At 34.8% G+C, this 24,216-nt stretch overlaps 1 protein-coding gene across 2 annotated transcripts in view; it reads right to left on the reverse strand.

The window, feature by feature from the left end:
* Positions 1–24,216, reverse strand: part of LOC125266903 (ras-specific guanine nucleotide-releasing factor RalGPS1) — a 206,867-nt gene that overhangs the window by 117,153 nt on the left and 65,498 nt on the right. For both annotated transcript variants that reach the window (XM_048188026.1, XM_048188025.1), the window contains exons 6-7: positions 18,358–18,447; positions 13,875–13,967 (exon numbers count right to left, since the gene is read on the reverse strand). In XM_048188026.1, the coding sequence (XP_048043983.1) occupies positions 13,875–13,967; positions 18,358–18,447 (183 nt within the window). The remainder of the gene's footprint in view (positions 1–13,874; positions 13,968–18,357; positions 18,448–24,216) is intronic.

The raw sequence follows: 24,216 nt of genomic DNA on the forward strand, positions 1-24,216 counted from the left end.
ATGTCAGAGGGATGTCCAAACTTTAAACGGCCACCTTGGCACTAGACGCATTTAGACAAGTAAAATGACAAGATCAAATATAAGTGAGTTTTTGCTTAAAACAAGCAAAATTATCTGCCAATGAGGTAAAAAAAAAAAACAATAATAATCTTGTTTCTGTTTAAATTAAGTTTAATTATGTCATAATATCTTACACTATTTTACATTTTACTCTAGCGACTAACACTAGAGGCTGCAGTCTGTAGAGAGGCCACATGCCAGAGACTGCGGTTCGAATCCCGCTTAAGTGGATTGAGTAGAATCGATTACATTTGGTGCCATGACCCGGATGGGAGTGAGGTTTAGGGGGGTGAATGTAACTGTCATAGGCCAATAAAAGCTATGCATGTAAACCTCACTCCCCTGATCTCAAGAGGCGCTTTAGTGACTGATGCTGGAGGCTGCGGTCTTTAGCCTCCTTGTTAGCGTGCCCGTCTCCCACGCCGGAGACCCTGGTTCAAATCCCACTCAGTGGCTATGTTTACATGCACCAATTTTTGTCAAGCCGAATTAATTGAATCCGATTGCAGATCTGGTTACACGTACTCTAAACATTGTAATCTGATTCAAATATCCGTTTATATGTGTTTTATATACATTCCAATTAAAACTTTTGCGCACGCACTCTGCGTGTGACGTCAAACCAATCACACTTGCGGTAATCTGGGTTGCATCAACAGACGATGATCATGTATCGACGATAGCCAAAGATATTGTCAAAAGCATCATATCTTGGCAATATTAAGAGGATTTGGTATTTCCAATTAATGTAGGCCTGCTACATTCTTCTAGTCTATTATTATAACTATTAGGTTTGGCTTCTTTTAATATTAAATTAATATTATACGTGCTGTGAGGATAATAAAAGATTAGGCTATTATAGCTACCTTTGAAAATGTTTTAAACATTTTTTAGGTCTATTATACAATGAATTATAGGCCTATAATTAAAATTATTAAGAGTGTAGGCTATAATATTTCCTAACACCACAGTCATCAATGAAAATTAAGCTCTGCTTTACTTCAAGCACCGACTTTAAAAAAACAGCCTGTTTTACACGAAATACTATTATTCTCATTTGTTTCACTAGTCTATATGTACGGCCACAAGAGAAATAATGGAATAAATTAAGAGAGTTATATAACGTTATCAGCATATTATGTTGAAATTCGTCTCTGAGAGAATATGCTCCGATCAGACAGCTCCGTCACTTTTTACTTTCAATTTCTGTAGTGAATACTGACCGAGGTTGAGACTCTTGGCATAACTCTTGCGCAAAGGTTGCACGTTGCTTCTTGTGTGATATCCATTGGCTCCCCTTCTTGTTATAAAACGGAAAGATTTCCAATATTATGACGAAGGGATACAGCTACGCCACTGCCTGTTGGCATACATCTTTACAACTAAAGACGTGAATGTGAACTCGCGCACTGCGTAATGCGTGTCAACATTGCACTGCGCATGTGCTCCAGAGACTTCTGAATACGATTGACAAAGTATTCGGATTCAAGCTTTTAAATGGTAATAGAAAAGGAATAAACCACCCCTTCCAATCCGATCGAAATTTCATTCAGATCGAGCTCATTCGGATCGATTAAGGTGTTTACATAAACGTTTTTTAAATCCGATTGAGCCGTCAATCTGATTACAAATGGATTATTTGGGTGTTGTTGAGTAGGACCGGTTACATTTGGTGCCGTGACCCAGATGAGAGTGAGGTTTAGGCGTGCGACTATAAATGTCGTAGGTCTGTAAGAGCTGTGTGTAAACCTCACTTCCCTGATCTCAAGAGGCGCTCTAGCGACTAACGCTGGAGGCTGCGGCCTTTAGCCTCCTTGTTAGAGCGCCCGCCTTCCAGGCTGGAGATCCCGGTTCGAATCCTGCTCAGAGCAGGTTAAGTAAGACCGGTTACACTCTACAGTTGACATTTTAACCGGGGAACAGAGAGAGCAGAACAATGAACACGCTAGGCATCTGGATATCTTCGAGCAACAAGTGACAGATCTGCATGACCGCAGCAGACGTAGTAATCTCCGACTGCAAAGGGTTATCTGAAGGGTTCGATAAAGAGGACTCAATTGGCTTTCTGAAACAATCCCTACCTACGTGGATTCCATCACTAGCGGGCAAAGAAAAAAAAACATAAATATTGGATGAAAACTTCAACTTCATTGAAAATTAGAAATAAAACTGAAATATAAATATATTAAACTTAAACATTAATATTTAAAATAAAAGTGACAAAAGCACATAAGAAATACTCAAAAAAACGAACATAGAAAATATAAAAAATAAAAGCTAATTCAAAATACTAATAAAAACTATAACTGTATAAAATAATACAAAAAAAAAAAAAAAAAAAAACTGCTGTCAATCGATTAAAGTTTAATTGCTATGAATTGCCCAATTCAATTCAATTCAATCCAATGAACTTTATTTTTACCCAATGGGGAAATTTGTCTTGGACTCCGGTGCCCACATACACATACATTGATCAAAGACATAATACAGAATACAAAAAAAAAAAACAAAAAAAAAAACATACTACTTATTTAAAAGTCTAACTGACATCGGTACAAAAGATTTCTTAAAACGATTATATTTGCACATAGGCATCCTGTATCTTTTGCCAGAAGGCAGCAACTCATATTCTGCATTTAAATTATGCGAAGAATCAGATACAATCTTGCTAGCTACACTGATGACCGACTGCTCATATGAATACTCCAATGAATGGTATTCCCTTTTTCCCATAATTCTCATTGCCATCTTTACCAGACGAGCAAGTTTAGCTTTGGCCTGAACTGTAATATTGCCAAACCACACAGTGTATCCATAGTGTATTACACTTTCAATTACAGCCTGGTAAAAGATTTTAAAACATTTTCTGATCTACCCCATACAATCTTAATCTACGTAAGAAATGTAACCTCTGTTGCACACGACAGCATACACTACCCACATGAAAACCCCACTTAAGCAAGTTATCCATGTAAACACCCAGATATTTGTAAGAACAAACCTGTCCAATAGGTATGTTATGAATAGATATTGGTGAATGGTTCCCTATTGACCAATGCACACCAATGCACAAAATGTTTTACCTCTGAATGATACACAGAAAGATCAGTATTATTATACAAGAGGCTAAGCAAAGCTGTATCATCGGAATATTTAATTATGAGGTTACTAGGATCAGAACTTGTACATTCATTTGTATAGAGTGTGAAGAGAATCGGGGAACTAACACAGCCCTGTGGCACACCTGTACTTATCCGTCTAACATTTGATACAGTACGGTTGACCTTAACCTGCTGTGTTCGATTGGTTAAGAACTAATAATACCATTTAATTAAAAAAAGGGTTCACACCCCACTAGTTCAGTTTTTTGATTAGACCTTAATTGTGTTAAATGCAGAGCTAAAATCAACAAATAACAACCGTGCATATGCTTTTGGATTCTCCAGATATTTCGCTACAGCATTAGTAATGGTGTTAATAGCATCCTCTGTACCACAACCTTGTTTATAGGCAAACTGAAATGGGTCTAAAACTGATTTAACCTCTATCTTTAACAAGGACACCATATATCTCTCAAAGCACTTCATGACACATGATGTCAAGGCTATGGGCCTATAATCATTATTTTCCATTGGACTCGACTTTTTTGGTATCGGAACAACAACAGATTTTTTCCAAATATCAGGGACCTTATGACAATCCACAGATCGTTGGAAAATAGGACACCATGCATGGCTAAGCTCCTCCGCACATGATTTTAAAAGTACGGCTGAAATGCCATCTGGTCCTGTTGACTTTCTTATATTAATTTGACTAAAAAGTGAGCAAACCTTTTGAGGGTCGATTATCACTCTGAAAGAAGTATCTACGTTTACAACAGTATCTAAAAAATTTGTACCTTGAGCCTGTGTATCAAACCTAAGATAAAACTCATTTAACTCATTTGCCTTTTCTAAATCATTATTAGTAATGAGGTGCTTACGTCCAGTATTCATATTTGTCATTGCTTTAATTGTGTCCCATATTTTTTTTGATGGTATAGAATTAAAACTCTAAAACTCTAGTTCTAGCGACTCTCAGCATGCCAGTGAGTTCTTTTTGTACCACCCGCAGACCGACCCAGTCTTTCTCCTTAAAAGCTTGTTTCTTTCGATTGATGCATTCTTTAATGTCTTTAGTAATGTATGGCTTGTTATTTGGAAAAACAGTTACACACTTCTTTTCCAAAACGTTATCGGCACAAAACTTAATATACTCAGTCAGTGTATCAGTGTCCTCATCAATATCCCCATTCTGTAAAATGTCCCAGTCTGTACACAGGAAACATCCCGTAAGTGTCTCTATGCTATTCTCTGACCACACAGATACAGTCTTTACCTCTGGTTTCCTACTTTTAAAAACAGTTCTATAGGTTGGAATCAGATGAATCATGTTGTGATCAGAATTAGATAGCGGGGGCTTTGATTTTGCAATATAAGCATTTTTGACATTGCCATAACATTTATCCAGAATTTTCTTATCCCGAGTCTCACATTTGACATATTGATCAGAGTCAGGAAGCATTAATTCTAGCTTACACTGATTAAAATCACACATAATAAAAACAGGGTCGCATGGTGTTCTTTGCCCAAATGGCAACATTAAAAGACTTTTGGGATAAATAAGCATAAATAAATAAATATGTAAAGAATAATTTACCGATAAAATAAAATATAAATATTGGATGAAAAACTACCTAACTTCATTGAAAATTAGAAACTAAAATAAAAAATAAATTAAACGTAAAAACTAATATAATAAAATGATAAATACTAAACATTAAACTAATATTAAAATATACAAATGTTGGACCCACTTTATATTAAGTGGCCTTAACTACTATGTACTTACATTCAAATTACTCATTTGATACAATGCACTTATTGTGTACAGTACAGTCCAAAAGTTTGGAACCACTAAGATTTTTAATGTTTTTAAAAGAAGTTTCATCTGCTCACCAAGGCTACATTTATTTAATTAAAAATACTGTAAAAACAGTAATATTGTGAAATATTATTACAATTTAAAATAACTGTTTTCTATTTGAATATATTTCACAAAGTAATTTATTCCTGTGATGGCAAAGCTGAATTTTCAGCATCATTACTCCAGTCTTCAGTGTCACATGATCCTTCAGAAATCATTCTAATATGCTGATCTGCTGCTCAAGAAAATTTAATGTGTACAATTGTACAAAATATTTGTGTACAATATTTTTTTTCAGGATTATTTGATGAATAGAAAGTTCAAAAGAACAGTGTTTATCTGAAATCTAATCTTTTGTAACATTATAAATGTCTTTACTGCCACTTTTGATTGATTTAATGCATCCTTGCTGAATAAAAGTGTTCATTTCTTTAATTTCTTTTCAAAAAAATAATAATTCTTACTGAACTCTAACGTTTGAACGGTAGTGTAAAATGCTACAGAAGCTTTGTATTTCAGATAAATGCTGTTCTTTTGAACTTTCTATTCATCAAGGAATCCTGAATAAAAAAAGTACACAACTGTTTTCAACATTGAAAATAATCATAAATGTTTCTTGAGCAGCAGATCAGCATATTAGAATGATTTCTGAAGGATCATGTGACACTGAAGACTGGAGTAACGATGCTGAAAATTCAGCTTTGCATCACAGGAATAAATTACTTTGTCAAATATATTTAAATAGTACACAGTTATTTTAAATTGTAATAATATTTCACAATATTACTGCTTTTTACTGTATTTTTAATTAAATAAATGTAGCCTTGGTGAGCAGACGAAACTTCTTTTAAAAACATTAAAAATCTTAGTGGTTCCAAACTTTTGGACTGTACTGTACATACATGTTTTTACATTGTAGTTATATTTTAAAAACACCTGCATGTAATTACATCTGTAATTAATTTCTGTAATAACATTTATAATTACACTGTTGACCCATCCCTTAACCCTTACCCCTACACTTAAACCTACCCATACCACCAAAGCTTTCCCTAACCTTACCCGTATCCCACCTCAATAGCAGCAAATGTGTTTTGCAATTCAATATGAACACAATAAGTACATTGTACTTATTTTCTGATTTAAGTACATAGTAGTTAAGGCCACTTAATATAAAGTGGGACCCAAATGTTTTTATCTTTGATTTAAAAAAAAAAAAAAAAAAAAAAAAAAAAAAAAAAATCACAAAAATCTAACTTTTCATTGAAGTAAAATAATTAAAAGTATGAGGAAAATCTCTATGGAATAAATGTTTTTTCTAATACACATTGCGAAGATGCTGCAAGATTAAAACAGGGTACCCCCAGGATCCTCCAAATGAAATTCAAGGCTTTTTAAGACCTTTTTAATACCATTTTAAATGAAATTCAATGCCAACTTCGTACCCATTCTGACAGAAGTATGAGGGGAAAATGTCAAATCTGTATAAATTTTGAACCCTAGAAAATAATTAATTCGGCATATATTTTATACCTAATATAAATATTTTATTTACCATAGGCCTACTAAATGTAAACAGCAGTGTCTCTCTCATTGTTACAGAGTGTAATATAATTATATAGGCTAATACTATGGTGTAATTGATGTAATACTACTAATGTAATTGATGTAATACTACTAATATACTAATATAATACTACTAATATAATACTATTAATTGCAATAGTCTGGTGCAACTTCTCACATCCAACAAGGTGCATGGAATAAAAAAAAAATTAGTAATTTAGGAACAAAACCAGCAACACTCATAGATGCCATGGAGGGGTCAGAAATAAACAAAAAACTGAAGCTATATATATCAACTTTATTTTGCCAAAAAATAAAAATCTCTCATTGTTATTAGTTTTTAACATTTAGTGGAAGTAGGCTGTTTTCCTTTACTTCATGCTAGCTTAAATAAAATAAAAATCTTGCACTGAACAACACTGTACAGAACAAATACAACCCTTGAATACATTTGTACACTCTTCTGTTTCTTGACATGGTAGCATCCATAGGGTAGCATGGGTTTCGGTGATTTAAAACGACGCTCGTGACTTAAAGTCGAGTGCTTTTACTGTAATTTAGGCAAGCGCGCTCATAATAGAAGCGACGCGGTTGAGAGCGCGGCTCATGGTTGCATAGCAACGACAGACGCCACGGGAGCGAAAGCGCATTGAAAAGAAGGAGAATGCCGGCGCGGCCGCGTATGTGACGCGTACTAGAGAATAATAATAATAATAATAATAATAATAATAATAATAATAATAATAATAATTTAGCGGGCCGGATTATGTTTTATTTTTGAGATCAGTTGCGGGCCGTAAATGGCCCGCGGGCCGGCAGTTTGAGACCACTGGACTAGACTATCACAGAACGCTGACAAAATCAGCTACCCAATGATGATTTTCATTCAATCCGAGCACAGATATTGACTCGTATTACTCGTATAATACTCGTACTCGGCAGAAGTGCTTTATCCGTACCGGATACTCGTTTCAGCCGAGTATCCGGCTCATCTCTAGTAATTTACCTCACTTGCCTAGTAACCATAGTAACGGGTGCGCGAGCTTTCGCGCTTACTGCTATGACGTGGAGCGCGAGGTGCACTCAACATTACGCTGCATGAATTTTTAATTAGCCTACACTAGTAACAGTTCATTTTGTTACGGTATGAACTTAATCCTAGGAAAAGTTAAAAAATAAAAAAAATAAAAATAAGACCTTTGTAACGAAATCCAAGACTTTGTATACCAAATTCAAGGCTATTAAGGCCTTAATTTTAGATTATCAAATTTAAGACTTTTTCAATGCTTTTAAGACCCCGCGGGTACCCTGTAAAAAGATAAACAACGCAGATTTATTTTTTACAGCCACCTATGATCATATTTACCAAGGGTGCCAATAATTCTGACCATGACTGTACGTTCATAGTTCTTATGCAGTACATGAACGAAAACCTCTCATCCACGTCACCTTGACTTACGCCAAACCCCCGGCGCCACGGACACTCTCTAAGGCTGTGGAATTGCTTTTAAAGAGCAAAGAGTCCCTGGTGTTCCTCTGAGGGTGGATGGACAGGGCCATAAACATGCCTGCAGAGTTGATCTTGGCATCGTCCATAGCAAGTGCAGAGGTAAGTATCATTGAACTAAGCCTGGAGCAAAAAAAAAATCATTAACGGAATAGGAAAAGCATTGCATTTTGAAGAGCCATTGAGTTTAAGCGACACTATGGATAAAACTCTGACATCAGCGCTGTTATAAAACCTAGTGAGCTGAGGGTTTCATAATAACATACTAAGACATCTTTTTTTGGCTAAATTTTAAGTTAATCACATGATCTACTAGACAACTTCGGTAAAATATCATATATAAGTAATCCAACAACATCAAAAGTAAAAGATGGCAGATTGAAGTGACAGAAATTAAATTTTGCCATCACAAGAAAATTTATTTAAAATATATAAAAACTACTTTTCAAACATTGGCAAAACAATGACAAAATTCATATTTAGAAGATATAAGCGTTCAAAACTCACTTCCGCCAATGTGGATCAACGATTTTGATGACATCACGCAGCATTTCAGCTTCTCATCGGATTTCTCATCAAATGCCCTCTACATTATACCGCCCCCAACATCAGCATAATCCAATAAGCCAATAACGAGATATTGATCACGCAATATGACACATACTGCATGTCAAATATGAAATATATGTAAAATTTCTCTTGAGCAAATTTTTTTATTTTTTTTCCTTTATCAGTAGTTTCTCAGCATGAGAATGTCCAAATTTAATTTTTTAATTTTAAAAGTTTCATTTTAAACAATACCAACCTTTTGACTCTCCTTACTATAGTTTTGGAGTTACGAGTCTTTAATTTTTTGTGTCACTTAGAAAAAAAAAAAAACTCTGAAAATACCCTCAGGGTTTAACCCTCTGGAGTCTGAGACTGATTTGGGGCCTGGAGAAGTTTTGACATGCCCTGACATTTGTGCTTTTTTCAGTTGTTCATAAACATATTAATGGAAAAAGTGTCATTACACTGTATTCAGCACAAACTAGGCTACCATAATATATGAGGAACATGTATGTACATGTTTGTGTTTTTGAAGGAATAACGTTTATGCGTGGTTATTGAAAAAACAAAAAACTTAAGTCACTGAAATAAGGCCAAAAAAATAATATTATATATGTGTTCATAAGACTTCGGGGTATTGGAGATTGTAGACTAGAGTTTTTGCTTCAAAATTATGTAAAAATTATCCTTCCTACTCCTTCATATAAAACAATAGAGAGATTTAAATTTTCTAAAACATCTTTGGTCAAGAAACACAGTATGCGTGGAGGCGTGAATCATCATGAATAATGGGTGATTCTCACCTGAGAAGACAAAAGAATCGCATAAAGAGCTCTAATGACCTGCATAAATAATGAGCTCTTTCAGTCAGGTAGGCTGTGAAAAAACACTCTGTGATCATGTCTCAAAGCTCATCATGGTGTAAATCAAACATACAGAAAAAAAGCAATACTGTGAAATATTATTACAATTTAAAATAATGGTATTATATTATATACTTTAAAATAGAATGTATTTCTGTGATGCAAAGTGTCTGAACAATTATGTTACCTCTATGGCATTTCATATAGGCTTTTAGCTTAAAAGCATGCATATTTGGAGAAATATTGATTCTCAAATGTTTGTCAATGTTCTATACAGAGGAGTAATAGGCCTATTTATTCAGGAGTTATTGTCATCACTATGAGCGCTGGATACTGTGTTTTCAATTCATACTTGCAGCCGGAGGGCGCTCTGTATACCTTTAGTCCACAAATGCCTGCTAAAGAAGAATAGGTAATCCAGGAACTAACTGAACTAACAGAGGCCAGAGATCGCTAACTATGGCTATTCAAAACACTTTTCAAGACAATAAATACACGATTGAGACGATGAATGCATGTATTGCCTCAGAATTTGCGTCTGAGTAGCGCTGGCTCCGTGGGCGTGGCCGCATCAGCGGATAATGAGCTGAATCACGGACTTCTGACATGCTCTCTTTTCATACAGATTAAATAAACACAGAAGGTTTGTTTTTGATTTGACTTGCACGATTTAAAACCTGACATTTCAACGTATTTTTAGACAGAAGTCTCATTTTTTTGTGATTAGTATTCGCTAAGTTACAGTTAATATTCTGAGAACTGTCAGATTGGACTTCGTTCAGAGGGAGAGGAGAGATCACGCATCATGTTAGTTTTCTTTATTTTACAAAAAGCACAACATTTTGTTTTTACTCTGAGTGTACACAAATAAAAGAAGATATTCCACAGATTAAAATGGTGTATAACTCTTAATTGTATGTGCAACATTGACGGAGTATTTTGAGTCTCTTTCACACTGGTAAGAAAAAAAACGTGGTGGTAACGCCGGCGATACATCAGACCTCAGAGTGTTAAGGAGTTAATAATGCTGCACGTTCCAAGGCACTTCAGTGGGCCTTTACGACTGGAACACACTACATGACTTTCAAAATCCAAGCAGATTTTAAAACAGTAAGCATCATGCACTTGCTGAATTTGTAAATGGTTATAGAGAAAAAGTGGGCATCATACACTAAACAAATCTCATTGCTAGTAGACGCATGACAGATGAAACAAACATGGATGTGCAGGAGATAACCACAGTTGATGTAGTGACTCAGTCGCTAAAGAAAAAAAAAATGAGCCAAGTGCATTTGGATGTGGTAGAGGGGCCAGTATGGACCTCACAGTTTACAACACGGCAGAGCCAGTTGTTTTATCTATGCTGATGAGTCGAATATTGAGGCTATTGTTATGTATGAAATGACAATACGATATGTGTCTAAAATCGACTCAAAAACATGTTGGAATCATAGTCTGAAGCTAAAAAAAAAAAAAAAAATCAATGTTCCCATCATTAAACTACGTGATTTTCTGTGAAATCTGCCGACTCCGACTGCCCAAAACCTGCAGACTGGTGCAAACTTTCGTGGCATTGGGCAGCAGACCGCGAGGCCAATCAACCGGTTTTGAACGCCATTGAGCGGTGGCCAAAATCAAGTGGAAAATAAGTTTCTAGTACTCTGAAGGTCATATTGTTCATTGAAAGAAAATGCAGGAAATTATTCATCTGCTATTTTCATGATGAACACTTCCTAAGAGCATCATTTCTCTCCATATTTCAAACATCTGTTAATTTATGGGAAATGATCATCTGGCCACAGACATGAAGAATAAGAGGATCCAACTGCAAGTGCCAAAAGACACGCGTTCAGATATTCTGTTTTTAACCAGTAAAACACTCTAAAGCTTCTGTATGTTGCTGGATTAAAAGAAAAGCACTGGAAATCGGAGCTGTGAGCCAGTGGTGACACATTGAGCTGATCTGGCTTTAAACATTTCCTGATGCCATTTCTTGTTTTCTACTCCAAATGGTGGCAAAAAAACAAAAAATACATTGGATTAAAAAAGCCCTGGACAATCAAGACCATGCGAGGGAAAAAAATATGTGTGTGTTTTTCAGTGTTTTCGGGTTCTATGCTGACAACACTTCAGTTAAAAGTTCAAATGTGAAGCCTGCTGTTGTCATGATCATCTTGATCGATAGTGGCAGAGAGAACAGCATGATCAGTCATCCATCACTAAACTAGTCATCATGAAGCAGTCAAAGGTCCAAAATGGAGACTCGCCATTGCAAATGGCATGACTTTTTTAGGAATTGCAACATAATGCATGATTTAATATTCAATACAAACATGATTTAATTTAATACTGCATAAGAACGACAGCCTGACCCTCCCAGTTAGGTTTTCATCTGATGCAATGCAGACAAATAAAATCCAAGAAATACAAATGGTCTAACAAAACAAAAACAGATTTAAAGGGGGAAAAAAACCAAAGTTTTAATGTTGTTTATATGTCTATGTGGTGTTTTTAACATGCTTTAAGACAAACCATGTGCAATTTCATCAGTTTGCCAACACCATTGCTGAGTATTTTCTCCTTAAAATTGCAGTGAAATAAAGACTCATAATCCGACCTGGTTCTCTACGTCACAAAATGTTGCAACCAATTGTGTGTGGGTGGGCTTTAGCATATCATTAACTATGATCGCTCTGAAGCAGGAGAGTCTCAAGAGAAGCCAGGTTATCCCGGTATATTTTTCTGCTGATATGAAAAATTGGGTACATTTAGCAATATAGTATGTGAATTTTGTATATAATGTATATTACAATGTTAAGAAAGTTGTTCAAGTTGTTCATTTCTAAGAATGCTAATTTTTAGAAGGCAGCGGTCTGACTCTGAACAGGGACACTGACTCTAAATACAGCTGGAAAACAGCAAAAAAAGTGGTAATAAAGAATAAAATAAGGTAATAAAAACATAACGGTTCATTATGTAAGGTCTTTATGTACAGCTGAAAACATAGTTATGTATATTATATTGCATTTCTGTCAATATATCCTTCCAAATTTCACACATTGCACTTTTAAAGTGTATGATTTAATGCGACACTCACCTGAACACAGAGACTTCAATACTCGATGCACAATACGCAATGACTGTAACATTCAATAGTTCATTTTTGAGTGTGAATGTGTCAATGAGTAGAAAATTAACTCCAGATGTCTCACACAATCACAAGTTACTAAACCAAACAACAAAGGCAATGATAAAAGAAAATACTGTAAATACAGCTGGAAAAAAAACAACCCTAACCTTAATTATTCATGCCCCAGTGCATGATGGGAACAACAGTATCAGAAAAGTTGAGTAGGTTTTACTTAATTTTATATTGTTGATATTTACGCTTTAATTTCCACATGTTTGATTTGAGTACTAATATAGAATATACTTTTTGTTTTTTTCAGTTCTTGCCTGAACTAACCTTTTCATCTAGAAATTATAGTTATTTTATGCTTGATAACTTAGTCAGGCCAAAGGCTAATCATATCAGTTACCGTTATGTTGTAGAAATCGATACATAAAACGCATTTCCATTCTGATACATCGACTTGTAGACGAGAATATGAAGCAGCACAACTGTTTTCAACATTAATAATAATCAGAAAAATTTCTTGAGCATCAATATAGCATATTAGAATGATCTCTGAAGGATCATGTGACACTGAAGACTGGAGTAATGATGCTGAAAATTCAGCTTGCATCACTGAAATAAATTACATTTTATAACATAATACTGTTTTTACTGTATTTTTGATCATGAGAGACTTTTAAAAAAAAAAACGTACTGACCACAAGCTTCTGAACGGTAATTTTTTTAAACAGTGGCTACTTTAAAAGTTATGACTAATGTTTTCTGCAATCAATGTACACTTATTGAAAATCATACAGTGTACAGTAGGATGAGAGAAGTGTTATGCTTGGAGTCCATGTCTCTTTCCACAAAGTTAAAATTCTAAAGAGTAATTTTCCATTTTTGAGTGGAGCATGCTTTGAGTTGAACGGTTGTTAAAAAGCATCAGTTTCAAAGTGAGCAGGGAAAAATAATTACAGAACTAAGTGGGCAGAGTGCAGAAAACATAATTACCATGATATATGAGCAACACATTTTATAATTCAGATATTATGATTAAGCAGCCAAAGGTTTGAGGTCTATGATGAGTTTGGCTTTATCTCGTGGGGACAAAACTATCCTTAAAAGTGAGCCAAATCTGACCAAACCTCCTCTTTGAGGACAGCCTCAGATTCATTAAGTAAAGTAAATAAATAAATTTGTCATTCAGACAGCTTGGCAAACATGTGTGAATGTTGAGTGTTCTTACCGCCCATGTCTTGCTCAATCTAAAGATGGGAGCGCTTTGCAGTGCCGACACCACCGACACCATAGAATGAAGGTTATTCAGCTCTAGAAGTTTCTGCAGACATAGAAAGTGAGTGTGAATTGCTAGACAGTTCAGAGAACTCAATGCAAAAAGCACAAAAAGGGTGTTTAAAGCACATGAGAGAGAGTCAAAGAGTACATTTATATACAGTAGCAACCACTTCCATTTTACTGATTGCTTTTTATTTTATCATGTTTTTCTATTAAACGCATCTAATGAAAGGTTCTCACTTCATAAAAGGTTGGGTTGCAATTTGTAAGAAAATCCACATGCACTTCTAATGAAGCAGGCATGTACTACTGTCTGTTTGTTAGGTTAGATGATGTCACAGCTACCGCCCACACTCAAAACTCCCTTTTATTGCTCTTGATTGGACGTTGTCCACTAAAAGACAGTGACCTTCAGTAAGATACAGACCTGCTTTCATCATTACTCCCACAATGAAGCCCCAACAAATGATGGAAAACTGCTTTGTGCTCACTTCAGCAAATTTGGCACAAACGAATCAACTCCATGACACATGATGACTACAATCTGAGTGTTTTTTTTTTTTTTTTCTTCAGCTTTTGTTCTGTCAGCAAATGTTCCTCTGAGATTTAGTCATGAGATGTCTGATGGATGGCTCACGTGTCCTGATATTTGACGTGGCTTGTTTTTATGAGTTTACTTTCTTTTTAGAGCCAGATACTCCGGATGAAAATTCAAAGGGTTGGCAAACATTTTTCAGAGTAATTATCAGACCATTGTAAGTTTAACATGAAAAACAAAATCAAACTCTTTATAATGTGTGTTTAGTTGCATTAATGAAGTGTGCAATTGCTGCAGTTTTCTAAAAAAAACAACAACATAATAATAACAACATATACTATATATTACGGAAGAGGATTAGGGCCAAGCAATAATAACAAAATAAAACCATCTCGAGATTAAAGTTGTTAAATTTCGAGAAAAAACTCGTTAAATTTCGAGAAAAAAGTCGAGTTAAAATGTTGAGAATAAACTCGTTAAATTACAAGAAAAAAACTTGTTAAATTTCAAGAAAAAAGTCGAGATAAAATGTTGAGAATAAACTCATTAAATTACGAGAAAAAAACTCGTTAAATTTCAAGAAAAAAGTCGAGATAAAATGTTGAGAATAAACTCATTAAATTACGAGAAAAAAACTCGTTAAATTTCAAGAAAAAAGTCGAGATAAAATGTTGAGAATAAAGTCGTTAAATTACGAGAAAAAAACACGTTAAATTTCGAGAAAAAAGTCGAGATAAAATGTTGAGAATAAAGTCGTTAAATTACGAGAAAAAAACACGTTAAATTTCGAGAAAAAAGTCGAGATAAAATGTTGAGAATAAAGTCGTTAAATTACGAGTAAAAAGACGTTAAATTACGAGAACAAATTTGTTAAAGTATGAGAAAAATGTTGTTAAATTTCGAGAAAAAAGATATATCGAGATAAAATGTTGAGAATAAAGTCATTAAATTAACAAATTTATTCTCGTAATTTAATGAATTTGTTCTCATAATTTAATTACTTTTTCTCGTAATTTAATGACTTTATTCTCAACATTTTATCTCGACTTTTTTCTCAAAATTTAACGAGTTTGTTCTCGTAATTTAACTACTTTTTTCTCGTAATTTAATGACTTTATTCTCAAAATTTTATCTCTACTTTTTTCTCGAAATTTAGCGACATTTTTCTCATAATTTAACGAATTTGTTCTCGTAATTTAACGACTTTTTTCTCGTAATTTAATGAGCTTATTCTCAACATTTTATCTCAACCTTTTTCTCGAAATTTAATGATTTTTTTTTCGTAATTTAATGAGTTTATTCTCAACATTTTATTTCGACTTTTTTCTCAAAATTTAACAACTTTAATCTCAAGATGGTTTTATTTTTTTATTATTGCTTGGCCCTAATCCTCTTCTGTAATATATACACTGAATGTTAGTATATACTAACATATACTGAAATTTTTGTGTAGTACCTGCATATTAAACTGTAGTAAAAGAAAGTACTTATTAAGCATTGAGAAAATTGTACACATCACCAATAAAAATTACACTAACATGCGATTTTCAAATCAGGAAAATGAGAACGAACATTTAACCCTTAAATGCATGAATGTTTTTGCCAATTATTACATATTATTATTACTAACTTATATCTAACACAGATGGATCTCTACCTGTCGCGATAATATAAAACTCTCCTGATGTTAGAGTAACAATTACAGAAGTATAAAATAAAGCATTTTTTGTTACCTTTTGGTAACTTGGAAAGGTTCAGTTTGAGCAGATGTTTTATTCTATCATCACTATCCTCATCAGACCTCATGTCCTGGTACATTCAGCATCTGTCTCATATTTGCGATCTCAAACATATTCTCAAAACTATCATTTTCAACATCTTCAAAATCAATATTTTGATCACTGACAGCTTCTTCACCAGACCCACCATCAAGTGACAGAGACACTAATATTTGACCGAGTTCAGTACTTGCTCTGCAGTAAATCACTGAGCCATTTCAAGTTTTGTTGATGATACTTCCTATTCTTTTGTTTTCTGCCTGCGGTAACTATGAGTGAAACTTCACTTCATTATTGTGTATCAGAAATTGACAACTTGTGGAATAAAGGGGAACTGCACTTATTCAGGTATCAAAGATTTAAATATTGATGTGCAGAAAAAATATACTTACACTGTTACACACCTCGGGTCGTTACCGACCCTAAACAATTTTTGCAAAAGATGCATGAGAAAACAGGCATTCTTTTATAAATGTATTTCTTTTTTTTTCTTGTTATATTGTTTAAAATGCATTGATTGAGGAGTATTAAGAATGTTGATGTCTAAATAAATGAGGAAGAGGGTAGTGAATGACATCCCGGGTCACTAAAGACCCGAGGTATGCGTTTGAGTGTTAAATTGCAGCTAAATACTGCCATGTTTCAAAAACTATGGCCAGAACAAGTATGGATATGAACTGCAGATCATTAACTGTAAACCTGAATACTGTTGCATAGAAAGTGGGTCTCAAACAATCAGAGTGGCATATAAAAATGATTGCTGCTAGTTCATTAGCCCTGACATAGCATTTCTATAGTATGACTAAAGGTTTCCAAACCATATACATGTACATTTGAAGAATTAACAGCACTAATAAAAAAAAAAGTGTGTGTGTGTGTATTATACACATTCTGTGCATTGCAAATTTCAGCTCTGACTTTACTTCATTAAGCTTTTCATGTAATGAAAATTTGAAGGAAATAAAGGAATACTGTTGCATGCTTATATAATAAAACTAAATAATAATGCTTTGTTGATCACAGTGTGTGCCAATCGACTTTAACGACACCACATTTCAAAGTAGGAACATACTGTATGATAATCCCTCTGTAGTCCACACTAATGAGGTGAGCCGTTGAAGTTAGACAGACTCAAAAACATCATCTCTCAACATGCACTATTGCAGCATGATATACTGCAGCTGGAGCAATTCAACATCATTAGAATAACATTTAAGTATATCTAATCCAGACGCAACGTAAATGCCCTGATTGTTCTTTAGCTCTGTATGCTGCCTTTTAAGATACCTAATTGTGGCCAAATTTAAGGCAGCACTGCATGATGGGAAATGTAGTTGTTGGGAATAACATGTTTATACACATATACTTGAATAAACTGAGGAATTTGACATTTTGGTGTTTATTCATAGTTTTCAGTCACGTGACTACCACGAAGGCCTGGAGGGCAAAACATGCATAGAACTGCATTACAGACCTGTCAATTTTCCATCTCAAAAGAAGAAAATCAAAAACATGTGAACAAAATTTAAGTTTTGGGCACTTGTGATCCATATCCAGCACCTGCTGCAGTATTTCAACCACTAAAAACAGCAGGACGTTCTAAAACGCTTAACGTGAAAAACACTTAAAGTCCCTTAATGTACTAAAACAGCGTTATTAAAAGATCAATTTCAGTATAGAAAATGCATACTATATACAGGCGAGCAGATGAACCCAGAATATGAATGCAACACGTTTTCTTTATAATGGTTTTCTTTGGAAAAACTGCATTGTGTTTATATCTGCTCGCCTGTATATAGTATGCATCATTAATAAGGTGTATACTGAATTTGGTCTTTTAATATCACTGTCTTACTACATTAGTACTTAGTACAATCCTGGTAAATAAAAAATGACTGGAAGGCAATGGAGGAAAGCATTGTTTAGCCCTCCATGTGGGCGTTCCCATAAGAGTCTGACGTCACGTAAAAACTATGAATTGTGATCATCATACACACAGAATGATGTCTTGGCAATAGATTTTGGTGCATTAGTGATCTTTTCTATTCTAATAGTACTACTTTTTCTTATTGATACAATAAGAGTATTGAAAAAAAAAAAACTGTTCATGATCGTACCTTTGCGATCTTGACAAAGTGGCTCAGGATCTCAGCACGGATCTTCAGGGTTTGAGCGGTGAGGATTTCCCGTACCAACCAGAAGCTCACCTGCAGAGATGGGAAAAACAGTGATGCCAGGGAAGTTTGAATTGTTGACTGTTACTGAGAAGTTGGGATGTCCCGATCAAGTTTTTTGTTACTCCGATCTGAGCAGAGTCATTGAATATTGACTATTGAATATCTGCCGATTTCTAGTCCCGATCAGATACTTGTAGCTTCCTACTGCTTGGTGCACACTTCAAGTACATTAAAGTTATTAAAGGTGCCCTAGAACCAGCTTTTACAAGATGTAATATAAGTCTAAGGTGTCCCCTGAATGTGTCTGTGAAGTTTCAGCTCAAAATACCCCATCGATTTTTTTAAATAAATTTTTTTAACTGCCTATTTTGGGACATCATTAACTATGCAGCGATTCAGCGCGGCCCCTTTAAATCACGCGCTCCCTGCCCCCACAAGCTCTCGACGATAATACAGTGCATTTACAAAGTTCACACAGCTAATATAACCCTCAAATGGATCTTTACAAGATGTCCGTCATGCATACTGCATGCATGCGTCGGATCATGTGAGTATAGTGTTTATTTGGATGTTTACATTTGATTCTGAATGAGTTTGATAGTGCTCCGTGGCTAACGGCTAATTCTATACTGTTGGAGAGATTTATAAAGAATGAAGTTGTGTTTATGAATTATACAGACTGCAAGTGTTTAATAATGAAAATAGCGACGGCTCTTGTCTCCGTGAATACAGTAAGAAATGATGGTAACTTTAACCACATTTAACAATACATTAGCAACATGCTAACGAAACATTTAGAAAGACAATTCACAAATATCACTAAAAATATTATGTAATCATGGATCATGTCAGTTCCATCTGCCATTTTTCGCTATTGTTCTTGCTTGCTTACCTAGTCTGATGATTCAGCTGTGCACAGATCCAGACGTTAATACTGGCTGCCCTTGTGTAATGCCTTGATCATGGGCTGGCATATGCAAATATTGGGGGCGTACATATTAATGATCCCGACTGTTACGTAACAGTCGGTGTTATGTTGAGATTCGCCTGTTTTTCGGAGGTCTTTTAAACAAATGAGATTTATATAAGAAGGAGGAAACAATAGAGTTTGAAACTCAATGTATTTCTTTTCCATGTACTGAACTCTTGTTATTCAACTATGCCAAGGTAAATTCAATTTTTGATTCTAGGGCACCTTTAAAATCAAACCAATGTATACAGGGCCATACAGAGTTTCTCATGCAGAGTTTCTCAACTTCTGGAAGTTTCTGGTATGCCTAGTTAGACTTTGATTAGCTAGTTCAGGTGTTTTTAATTCAGGATAATGGACATCCCTGGGATAGAAATACCGATTAATTTAAAAAAAAAAAAAAAAAAAAAAAAAAAAAAAAGCCCCAGTACCGATCCTTGAGATCAGCTCAGGACATCCTGACAGCCTGGTATATAATATGAACACCAGACTCAAAAAGAATGAGAGGGAGGAAAGCAGAGGTCAGCTGAGGTCATGTCATGTCAGGACAGCTCTAGGTCAAGTTTTCATCTGTGGTTTTTGGAACGTGATTTTCTCCATAAAGGGAAACTCGACTGGAATAAAACCATATCTCGTGGAAAACCCATTTCTAATAGACAAAAACAAAAGTCCTGGAATGACTGAGATGGAGGAAAAGCTGTTGTTATGTAATGACTGAAAAATGAGACACTGCAGTCTGATTATAATTGAACAGGCAAACACAGAACGCCGGCAGAACAGACTTCACTTGGCAGAGACTCCAACGCAAGCAGATGCCAAATAAAGAAGACAAAATAACAAAATTAGAAAGCAGATGAAGTCTGAGTGATTCTGACTGTGGTAGAAAAAGTTTAAGATGTCTGCCTCAACATGACAGGAGTCAGGTAACAAACCTCAACGATTTCCTCAAAAGCAGCCTTGATTTCACACAGAGGAAATCAAACTCAAGAAACTATTTAATGTCTGACAAATAATTTAGGGGAAAAACATCACTGTTGAACCAAGCAGAAACGTGTTTTATTGCATGTACTGAATTGGAATATCTTTATACACACACACAAAAAAATCATAAAAACTACATTACAACTGAACACTAAGATTTAGATTCTAAACACCCAGGGTGGGGTGAGTCCAAAGTCCTAAAACACAAAATGTGGTTGATAAAAATCTTTGTTTGTTCCTTTGCTGGTTTATCAGAAGAAAAAAGGCTGAATACAGCAAAATCGTTCACAACCAGCAAATGGACAAAGAACTCCCTGAGGAACAGTAAATATATCCGTAAACTAAGAATATATGGACTGAACCGTCCAAGCAAATGATGTCTTTTCCATCGACCCTCAGGAAGTCGGCTTCCATAACATGATGGGGATAAAGGGTACATAGTTTCAACATAAATTTGGCCCTCGACTTTGATTCTTTAAAAGAAGACATTAAACAGAGCGAGTATGCCACGGTTTATAATTTTCAAGCTAGAATAGAATATTCAAGTTAAGTGTTCTAAAACCTAGTAAGCTGCCTTGATGTCTACTCCCTACATAGACAGCATGAGCATCATAACTACAAGTGTGATTTGAAGTGCTCTACATTGACAGCATGAGCATCCTAACTACAACTTCATACAGTAAGTGAGTGATTTGAAGTGCTCTATAGACAGACATGTAAAATAGCCAGACTTCACTATACACCTTTACAAATGCGAATGTTGCTTGTAGCCAACGCTGTGTGACAATGGAAAGAAATTGATAAAAGATGGGTGTAGATTACTTAAATATCTATAGTGAAACTGAAAGACTATACATTTACCTAAAAAGAATATCACTTTTAAGAAAAAAAAAAAGCATTAAAATACCAAAGATTAATTATATGAAACTTTTAACGGTATACATTGCTGAATGGAAACATAATTATAGAATTGGCTCTAGTTTATACTTTGTAAACTGTACTTAAACTTTTAAAATTGTACTTTAAAAATGTACCTACCTTAATAATGAATTGAAAAAAAAATCTAGACAAAAAAAAAATTTTTTTTAATATTTTACAATAAGGTCTCATTTGTTAACATCGGTTAATGCATTAACTAACCTAAACCAATATATTTTTACAGCATTTAACCTTTGTTAATGTTAGTTAATAAAATGTTCATGTTAGCTCAGTCCATTAACTAATGTTAACAGATAAAACTATTGATCTTAAAAAGTATTAGTAAATGCTGAGATTAACATTAATAAATGCTGTTGAAGTTTTGCTCATTGTTACTGTAGTTCATGTTAACAAACGTTAACTAATGTTAACAAATGAAACCTTATAATGAAGTGTTACCAAAAAATCCAATTTAACTGTACATTTCTGTAAAAAAAAAAAAAAAAAAAGATTTTAAAATAATCACCAGGATGTAGTTTGAGCCAGAAACAAGCATTTATTGGCTTATTCAAAGTCATCACCCCATTAATCATTTAAAAAATGACAAAAATTGATAAGTTACCAAACACTGTAAATTCTGATAAAATTTCCAAACTGTTTCATAAATGTAAACAGACACTTCAGGGTCATCTTTATCAAGATAAATGTGCAATGCTCGACGAAAATGAGCTTCAAAATGTTTGAGTCAAGTTTTCCAGCAATATTGCATGAAATAGGACAGGCGTATCATAGCGCGACAGCTGTGTTAAGTTAAAATGTAAGAACGCTGCTTTACTAGATAAGCCAACTGTGCAATGATGTCATAGCCTATAGCTCATTATCAAATCATTTACACATAAGAGCTCTGGTTGGTATAGAAACCCGTGGAGACACAGGGTGCAGCGCTTACATTTTTTGGCTCGGAGATGACGGTTCTTTTTCCAAAGTGGCTGTAAATTGGGTTTTGCCAAAGCGTAGAGCTGCGACCCCCTTCATGAAAGAGGGTGAGCTCATCTAGTTCATTCCTACCCATAATGCCTTCAAAACGGCTCTGAAAGCTTCTGTTCCTGCTCCATAAATAATGAACTGGCAAAGAGCTTTACAATGTTTCTGAGGGCCAGAGTTTCTGCTCTGTTGCCAAGATGATGGACCACAATCACCTGATTTCACTTAAAAAATACAGAGCTGATTTATTACATAGACGCATTCAACTAGATATTTACGTTTTGAAGAAAATGTGACGGGTCCTTGAGCATGCAAAACTTGTCACCACGATGCTAAGGTGATCTGGGTGGTTAAAAAGTGGTTGTAAAGGTGGCTGTTTATCGGCTCAAAAATGCTCACCTCATATCATCTAAACCTCATCTTAACAATGAGATTATGTGGTTTTTATAATCCATTAACACTGCTTTTGCCATTTTTTACAAGATGGACAAAATTTGACACGTATGACGATATGACGATAATGACGATATTTAAAAAAAAAAAAAATACCAACAGGCTAGTTAGCAAAATGATAATCAAACATTTTATATTTAGTACAAGTTTTTAAAATATTACAACATTTTTCATGTTTTATAGTGGTTGTACCAAATGACCTGATGTTTCGTGACATGTGAACAAGCAAGTGAAAATATGAATTTTTCAAATAGTTAAAGGTGCCCTAGATTATGTTTTTAAAAGATGTAATATAAGTCTAAGGTGTCCCCTGAATGTGTCTGTGAAGTTTCAGATCAAAATACCCCATAGAAATTTTTCTATTAATTTTTTTAACTGCCTATTTTGGGGCATCATTATAAACGCGCCGATTTTATGCTGCGGCCCCTTTAAATCCCATGGTCCACGCCCACAGAGCTCGCGCTTGCCTTGAACAGTGCCTTAACAAAGTTTACACAGCTAATATAACCCTCAAAATGGATCTTTACAAAGTGTTCGTCATGCATGTGTCATGCATGCATTGGATTATGTGAGTATTGTATACTGTTATATTGTTTACTTCTGATTTTGAATGAGTTTGATAGTGCTCCGTGGCTAACGGCTAATGCTACTCTGTTGGAGAGATTTATAAAGAATGAAATTGTGTTTATGCATTATACAGACTGCAAGTGTTTAAATATGAAAATAGCAACGGCTCTCTTGTCTCCGTGAATACAGTAATAACCGATGGTAACTTTAACCACATTTAACAGTACATTAGCAACATGCTAATGAAACATTTAGAAAGACAATTTACAAATATCACTAAAAATATCATGTTATCATGGATCATGTCAGTTATTATTGCTCCATCTGCCATTTTTCGCTGTTGTTCTTGCTTGCTTACCTAGTCTGATGATTTGGTTGTGCACATCCAGACGTTAATACTGGCTGCCCTTGTGTAATGCCTTTCATAATGTTGGGAACATGGGCTGGCATATGCAAATATTGGGGGCGTACACCCCGACTGTTACGTAACAGACGGTGTTATGTTGAGATTCGCCTGTTCTTCGGAGGTCTTTTAAACAAATGAGATTTATATAAGAAGGAGGAAACAATGGAGTTTGAGACTCGCTGTATGTCATTTCCATGTACTGAACTCTTGTTATTTAACAATGCCAAGATAAATTCAATTTTTCATTCGAGGGCACCTTTAAGAGAGAGTTAGTTACTTTGCTTCATGACCATGTGGTCCTGTGCCGGTGTCTGAATGAGGTCACATCATATCACATGATACTGACCACATGACTTGATCCAAAATGATCCCTTTATATTGGTTACTCCGAATGACATCAATAAAATTCATTTTTCTGGACATTCGTTCTCATAACAAAGAAACGACTTCTACACATAATTTTAATACCATTTTGCACTATGTTAATATATGATGTTAAAAATCATGCCTTAAAAATACC

Source organism: Megalobrama amblycephala, linkage group LG4 (genome assembly GCF_018812025.1).
Source record: "Megalobrama amblycephala isolate DHTTF-2021 linkage group LG4, ASM1881202v1, whole genome shotgun sequence".
Lineage (NCBI taxonomy): Eukaryota > Metazoa > Chordata > Actinopteri > Cypriniformes > Xenocyprididae > Megalobrama > Megalobrama amblycephala.